At 47.4% G+C, this 7,500-nt stretch overlaps 2 protein-coding genes across 2 annotated transcripts in view; one reads left to right on the plus strand and one right to left on the minus strand.

The window, feature by feature from the left end:
• The window catches only part of EMWEY_00043140 (molybdenum cofactor synthesis protein, putative), a gene marked incomplete at both ends in the record, with an annotated part of 2,367 nt that extends 690 nt beyond the window's left edge, over positions 1 to 1,677 (minus strand). Inside the window, 5 exons of the mRNA XM_013482808.1 lie at positions 1 to 115; positions 365 to 468; positions 703 to 784; positions 918 to 969; positions 1,095 to 1,677. The exon at positions 1 to 115 is cut by the window's left edge and continues 153 nt beyond it. Of these exons, the coding sequence (XP_013338262.1) occupies positions 1 to 115; positions 365 to 468; positions 703 to 784; positions 918 to 969; positions 1,095 to 1,677 (936 nt within the window). The remainder of the gene's footprint in view (positions 116 to 364; positions 469 to 702; positions 785 to 917; positions 970 to 1,094) is intronic.
• Positions 1,678 to 2,704: 1,027 nt separating this feature from the next.
• Positions 2,705 to 6,316, plus strand: EMWEY_00043150 (jmjC domain-containing protein, putative; the record flags this gene model as incomplete). Its single annotated transcript, XM_013482809.1, has 9 exons — positions 2,705 to 2,749; positions 3,491 to 3,558; positions 3,803 to 4,047; positions 4,149 to 4,415; positions 4,538 to 4,609; positions 4,827 to 4,919; positions 5,199 to 5,279; positions 5,534 to 5,647; positions 6,303 to 6,316. The coding sequence occupies 9 exons, from the start codon at positions 2,705 to 2,707 to the stop codon at positions 6,314 to 6,316; spliced, it is 999 nt and encodes a 332-aa protein (XP_013338263.1).
• Between the last annotated feature and the right edge of the window lie 1,184 nt (positions 6,317 to 7,500).

The raw sequence follows: 7,500 nt of genomic DNA on the forward strand, positions 1-7,500 counted from the left end.
CCTATAACAGGGGCCCCCCTTACTATTATATACAAAGAGTTGCCCTTCTTGCTTGAGGGCACTGCCGCAGACCAATGGTCTATTATATAAGACACAAGCGTCATTTAATAAATACCTGCAGCAGCAGCAGCAGCAGCAGCAGCAATAGCAGCAGCAGCAGCAGCAGCAGCAGCAGCAGCAGCAGTGTATATGGCGTGCCGGCACCTAATCCCTCAAATACCCATCGTAAGAAGCAACAAGCAAAAAAAACAACAAAAAGAGCAGCGGCAGCAGCATCAACTGCAGCAGCAGCAACAACAACAGCAGCAGCAGCAACAGCAGCAACAGCAACAGCAGCAGCAGCAGCAGCAGCAGCAGCAGGTACCTAGTTTCTTTATTATCTGTAGCATCAACAACAATATGATGATTAGGTATAAGATGATTAGCTAATTCATCATCTATATATGCATCTATTCCCTCTACTGATGCCTGCAGCAGCAGCAGCAGCAGCAGCAGCAACAGCAGCAGCAACAGCAGCAGCAGCAGGAGATGCAGCAGAAGCAAAAGAGGCTGCAGCAGAGATTTTGCAGCAGCAGCAGAAGCTATGGTATGATATGCCACGGCAGTCTTAGGACATCATCTGCTGCTGCTGCTGCTGCTGCTGCTGCTCCGTCTGCTGCTGCTGCTGCTGCTGCTGTTGCTGCTGGTGCTGCTGCTGCTCACCTGTGAGTCTAGCTCCTTACAGGCACGAGCAAGGGCCTTACTCTTGCTGCGCCCCACATCTGTCTCCCTAAAGAATACCTGCCTGCAGCAGCAGCAACAGCAACAGCAACAGCAGCAGCAGGAATGGTGCAACAGGTGTAGCAGCAGCAACAGCAGCAAGTACTGCAGCAGCAGCAGCAACAGCAGCAGAAGCAGCAATGCGATGATGGGCTCACCTATGAAGGTTTGTATCATCAACAGTGTCTCCATCAACTATCGTCAGGTGCCCTGCAGCAACAGCAGCAGCAGCAGCAACAGCAGCAGCAGCAGATGCAGATAGCACAACTGCAGCACGAGCAGCAGCAGCAGTACCAGTAGCAACAGCAAGAGTAGCAGCAGCAGCAATAACTAACCTATTCCTGCTCCTACAAGATAAAGGGCAATGGGGCCCCCGAGGCCCCCCCCTCCTACAAGGAGTACCCTTGTTGCTGCTGCTGCTGCTGCTGCAGATACACCCCAAGAGGGCAGCAGCATTTGTCTCCCGTGTCTCCTTATCTGTCTAGCAGACAGCAAACATTTATAAAAAAGACTTCCTGCTCCTGCTGCTTCTCCTGCTGCTCCTGCTGCTCCTGCTGCTGCTGCTGCTCCTCCTCCTCCTGGTGCTGCTGCTGCTGCAGCTGCAGAGAGGCGGAAGAGAGCGGGGGTTTGCTGCAGCAACGCTGCTGCATCTACAAAGAGGGGCTTAAAATCATTGCTGCTGCTGCTGCTGCTGTTGCTGCTGCTGCTGCTGCTGCTGTCGGTGGTGTTCCTGCCGCTGCCAAGTAAGTTCAGAGCCCTAGTTTGCTGCAGCAGCTTCCTGGCAAGAGCAGCAGCAGCAGCAGCTGCTGCTGCTGCTGCTGCAGGAGATGCTGCAGCAAAACCACAGAGGCCCCCAAGAAGAAAGAGAAGGGCCCCCTCAACTAACCGGCATTCTCTATACCTATAGAGGGGCCCCATGGGGCCCTTAGTAGTGCTGCTGCTGCTGCTGCTGTTGCTGTTGCTGCTGTTGTTGTTGCTGCTGTCGATGCAGCCGTTGCTGCTGCAATTGCTGCTGCTGTTTCGCTGTGCTGCAGCACCAGATCCTCCTTGACCCTTCCTTCCTACAAGGGGGCCCCTCCTCAGGCAGCAGCACGAAGGGGGCCCCCTAGGGTTTGCTGCAGCAGCAAAGTTATAAAGAAGAAAGTATTAATTTATTTATATTTAATAAATAATTTAATTTATTAGCATAAAAGGGAAAATATATATTTCTGTGGGGCCCTGTGGGGCCCCCCGGAAGGACCCTCTAGAGGGGCCCCCAAAGGGGGCCCCCTTGGGGGCCCCTCTGACTGGGGCCCCTGTAGGGGTCCCTGTGTGGTAATTGTTTGTTATATTGTTAAAATATACAATTAAAAGGGGAGCAGCAGCAGCAGCAGAAGGTATTGACTGTATCTGTACCCTAGGGGGCCCCCATTAGATCTGTACTCTAGGGGCCCCCTTTAGATCTGTGCCCTAGGGGGCCCCTTCAATATTTGAACCCTTAGGGGGCCCCCTTAGAGCAATATTAACGAGGCCCCTACCCTATCTTGCTGCTTCTGTGGGCTCCTTCTCTCCTACCACTGCCTCCGTGCCTCTTCTAGGTACCCAGGGGCCCCCTGCGGCAGCTGCAGCAGCTCCTGCTGCTCCTGCTGCTGTTGCTGCTGCTGCTACAGCAGAAGCATCTTTTTTTTGGTGCTCACCATAGAAGATCCAGTTATTTGCCTGATCTTCCCTTCACAGCTACTGCTGCTGCTGCAGCTGCAGCAGCAACCTTTGCTTCTGCTGCTGCTGCTGCTGCTGCTGCTGCTGCATTTGCTGCTATCTGTGTTGTTCGTTGCGGCCTTCCAGGGGTCCCCTGAATGTGTAAAGGGGCCTCTGTCAGCAGCAGCAGCAACAGCAGCAGCAGCAGCAGCAACAACACCAACAGCAACAACAGCAGCAGCAGCAGCAAACCCTTTTGTGTTGCCCCATGGAGTCTGATCCCCTTCCTGATGGGGGGCCCCCTAATAAAGAAGTAGGGGGCCCCCCGGGGGGGCCCCATGGGGGGCCCCCTCTACCAATGGGTATAATAGATAATTTTAGGGTTTTATGCAAAGAGTGCCAAGTAAACCCTCAGGAGCTACAGGCTATTGCTGATGATATTATTGAAGGTACTGCTGCTGCTGCTGCTGCTGCTGCTGCTGCTGCTCTTGCTGTTGCTGGTGGTGTTGCTGTTATTGTTGCTGCTTTTGTTGTTGTTGCTGCTGCTGCTTTTGCTGCTGTAGTCGCGACTGCTTTTTCTCCCATACTTTGCTGCTGTGCGTATGTTTGCTGCTGCTGCTGCTGCTGCTGCTGCTGCTGTTGCTGCTGCTTAGGGGGCCCCGAGTGCAGCGGTACTGAGCGCTGTTCCTTATGGAATTGTTTTGCTGCTGCATGCAAGTTGCTGGGGGGCCCCATACCTGTTATTAAGGAGGGGGGCCTCCTTAAGTTGCTGCATGCAGCAGCAAAAGAGGGGCACTGTTTGCTGCTGCAGCAACCAGCAGCAGCAGAAGCAACACTTACACAAGAAGGAATCTCATGGGGTACCGAGCAGCAGACAAGCAGCAGCAGCAGCAACAGCAACAGCAGCAGCAGCAACAGCAGCAGCAGCAGCAGCAGCAGCAGCAGCAGCAGCAGCAGCAGCAGCAGCTTAGAGAGTCTCCTTCCTAATAGCACAAAGGATATATCTGTGTCTCCTGTCTCCTTGTTTGTCTCCCTTGGCTATTCTTCCCTACAGGAAGAAAAGGAGACACTAGAGGCACTACATAAGGCTGCTATTGATCTACATGAGGCCTCCTGGAGACGGTAAACCCTAAACCCTAAACCCTAAACCCTAAACCCTAAACCCTAGAAGGGGGGTAGCAGGGAGAAGGGCCCCTGTTGAGGGTTTAGTTAGGCCATATTCACATCTATAGTTGCTACTCCTTACTATCTAAACCCTAAACCCTAAACCCTAAATATCATATAATAATTCCCTAGAAAAATACACTACACCATTTAGGGTTTAGGGTTTAGGGTTTAGGGTTTAGGGTTTAGGGTTTGTGTATAGGTTACATACTGGTCATTGGGAGTCTGTCCCTCTTTGGTGTCGTGAGGCTCATGGTGTTGCTTGTCTCCTTCTTGGTCTAAGTTATGCTGCTAGTGGAGCAGCAGCAGCAGCAGCAGCAGAAAATCCTGCTGCAGCAGCAGCAGCAGCAGCAGCAGATGCAGCAGCAGATGCAGCAGCAGCACAAGAAGACTTTGTAGAGACAGCAGAGAAGGCATTTATTTTTGCCTTTCGTTATATTGACTTGGGTAAGAAATCATTTCTTACTTCTAGGGTTTAGGGTTTAGGGTTTGGGGTTTAGGGTTTAGGGTTTAGGGTCTAGGGTTTAGGGTTTAGGGTTTGCGTGCAGGACTAATCATGGGGGGACCCAAAATTAGGGTTTATAAACGACTGACAGCAGCAGCTGCTGCTTTCGACGTTATTAGAGAGAGGTTGCTGCTGCTGCTGCAGCAGGAAGAGGAGGAAGAGGGGGAGGAGGAGCAAGAAGAGGAGGAGGAGGAGGAGGAACAGCAGCAGCAGCAGCAGCAGCAGCAGCAGAGGGACAACACTCCAAGTGTCTCCTTAGAGCCTCTTGTTCCTATCAATAGACGACGGTCCCCCGTAGAGGAAAGAACATGTACTAAACCCTAAACCCTAAACCCTAAACCCTAAAAGCGTTCGCAGAGGAAGGCAATGTTGTGCAGAGACTCCCACATTAGGGTTTAGGGTTTAGGGTTTAGGGTTTTGTTGTGTATGCAGCCATTGGATTTGAGGATTTTCTTGTGAATTACCTACAAAAGGATAAACCACTCCTTATTAGAGGTAATACTCGTAAGGGTTTAGGGTTTAGGGTTTAGGGTTTAGGGTTTAGGGTTTATGTATACTATATGCCTCCAATGTTTCTTGCTTTTTTACTTATAGAGGGATTATTGTTTATTATTTATTTTTTATTATCTACTATTAATTTTTTATTTTTTATTTTCTAGGGTTTAGGGTTTAGGGTTTAGGGTTTAGGGTTTAGGGTTTAGGGTTTAGGGTTTACGTATAGGAGGTATATCGGAATTCCCGTGTGTAAATTTATGGAGAGATTGGCGACGATTAAGAAAACAATTTGGTCATCGATTAGTCCCTATAGAAATAGGTAACAAAAAAAAAGCAAACTATTTTCTCCTCTTTTTTTCTCCTTTTTTTTCTCCTTTTTTTGTCTCCTTTTTTTTGTCTCCTTTTTTTTGTCTCCTTTTTTTGTCTCCTTTTTTTTGTCTCCTTTTTTGTCTCCTTTTTTTGTCTCCTTTTTCTGTCTCCTTTTTTTGTCTCCTTTTTTGTCTCCTTTTTGTTGTCTCCTTTTATCTTCTTTATCTAAAGGAGACTGCTGCTGCTGCTGCTGCTGCTGCTGCTGCTGCTGCTGCTGCTGCTGCTGCAGGTAGTTCTTATGCAGAAGAGGGATGGACTCAACGTCTGATGCTCTTTGATGATTTCTACACAGAATTCATTGAACCTTCCTGTATGCTGCTGCTGCTGCTGCTGTTGCAGTTGCTGCTGCAGTTGTTGCTGCTGCTGCTGTTGTTGCTGCTGCTGTTGTTGTTGCTGCTGCTGCTGTTACAGCTATTGCCTTTGCTGCTGCTGCATTTATTCCTGCAAGAAATATTTTTGCTGCTGCTATTACTATTAGTCCTACTACTACTAATCCTGCTGCTGCTGCTGTTGCCTAATGTGCTGCTGCTGCTGCTGCTGCTGTTGCCTTATGTGCTGCTGCAGCAAAGGGGGGGGCCCCCATGGAGGGCCCCATAGGGTACTTAGCACAGCATGCACTTCTTGAGCAACTTCCCTTCCTTGCTAAGGAAGCACCTATACCTGATCTTGCTCTTGCTTGTATGTCTTGCTGCTGCTGCTGCTGTTGCTGCTGCTGCTGCTGTTGCTGCTGTTGTTGTTGTTTAGTAAAGTATTATATCTACTGCTGCTGCATTTGTTGCAGTTGTCTCTTCTGCTGCTGCTGCTGCTGCTGCTGCTGCTGCTCTCCGTCTACCTTACCACTACTACAACTGCTGCTGCTGCTATTGCTTCTGCTGCTGCTGTTGCTGCTGCTGCTGCTGCTGCAGGTGCATCAACAGAGATAACACGCTTAGTATGGATAGGACCTAAGGGGACAGTGTCTCCTTTGCATACAGACAGCAGCAGCAACTTATTTATGCAAATAATTGGCAGCAAACGCATGCAACTCTTCTCCCCTCAGCAGACACAAGCTATGTACCCTTTTAAAGAGGTAGAACTGCTGCTGCTGCTGCTGCTGCTGCTGCTGCTGCTGCTGCTGCTGCTGCTGCTGCTGCTGCTGCTGCTGCTGCTGGTGTAGATGGTGGTGGTGGTGCTGCTGCTACTGTTGGTGGTGGCTGTGCTGCTGCTGCTGCTGCCGCTGTTGCTGCAGCTCAGAATGCTGCTGCGGTTTGTCTAGCTTATATTTCCCTGGTCTAATTGCTGCTGCTGCTGCTGCTGCTGCTGTGCTGCGTGTGTGTTGCTGCTGTTGCTGCAGGGTTTGTTACGTAATACATCTAGTTTACCTAGCTCGCTTGTATCTGCTGCTGCTCTTCCTGCTGCAGTATATGAGCAGCAGCAGCAGCAATATAATTTATTTATTAAGGAGACACATTGTATAGATGTGCTGCTGCATGCAGGGGACTGTCTCTTTATTCCTCAAGGATGGTGGCATTATGTAGAGGCAGCTACCAATAGTATTTCTATCTCTAATTGGTTCAACCCTTAGCTCCTGCTGCTGCTGCTGCTGCTGCTGCTGCTGCTGCTGCTGCTGCTGCAGCAGTGGATAAGAAGCAACTTTTTTCCTTGTAGGGAGGAATGAATGCAGACACACAATGTATCTTTGGCTTTTAAATTCTTGGGAATTTTTAGGGTTTAGGGTTTAGGGTTTGGGGTCTAGGGTTTGGCCTCCTTCAAAGGATATTAAGTTTTAGGGTTTAGGGTTTAGGGTTTAGGGTTTAGGGACAGTATATATAATATATACTATATATAATATAATACATATATATATTACTATATATATTATATATACTATGTATATTGTATATATACGTGTATATTTATATTATGTATAATATAAATTATATTAATTAATTAACCAATTAATTAATTAATTAATTTATATTTTTATTTTATTATATTAATAGGGCTTTTTTTCTTTTTTTTTTTTATTTTTCTTCCTCTTCTCTCCTCCCCTCTGTTCTTTTCCTTCCTTTTATTTATTATTTATTTTCTTTTTTTTTTTTTTATTAATACTTTTTTATCCCCTAACTTCCTTAGCAATAAAAAGGAAGAAAGAAGAAAATTGCGCTGTATAGGCATATCGAGCCATATACATCTTGCTCACAAACCCTAAACCCTAAACCCTAAACCCTAAACCCTAGGGTTTAGAGTCACCATAGCTGTATGGTGATGGTAATTGTATAATTGTTTGTATTAAATAAAAATAGCAAAGAAAAGCATTAAAATTAACTCAATTTCCTTAAAAAATGGACACCAAACCCTAAACCCTAAACCCTAAACCCTAAACCCTAAACCCTGAACCCTAAACCCTAATTCTCTCTCCGTCGCTCGCCGCGTCGATCTTGGCGATTCGCTGCATTTGTTTGTTTATTGCATGCATTATAAACATTTAAATTATTAATTAAATTAAATTAAATTATTTATTATTTATTTTATTATTATTTTATCTTTTA

The sequence above is a fragment of the Eimeria maxima genome, genomic scaffold, assembly GCF_000499605.1.
Source record: "Eimeria maxima Weybridge genomic scaffold, Emw_scaff787, whole genome shotgun sequence".
Lineage (NCBI taxonomy): Eukaryota > Apicomplexa > Conoidasida > Eucoccidiorida > Eimeriidae > Eimeria > Eimeria maxima.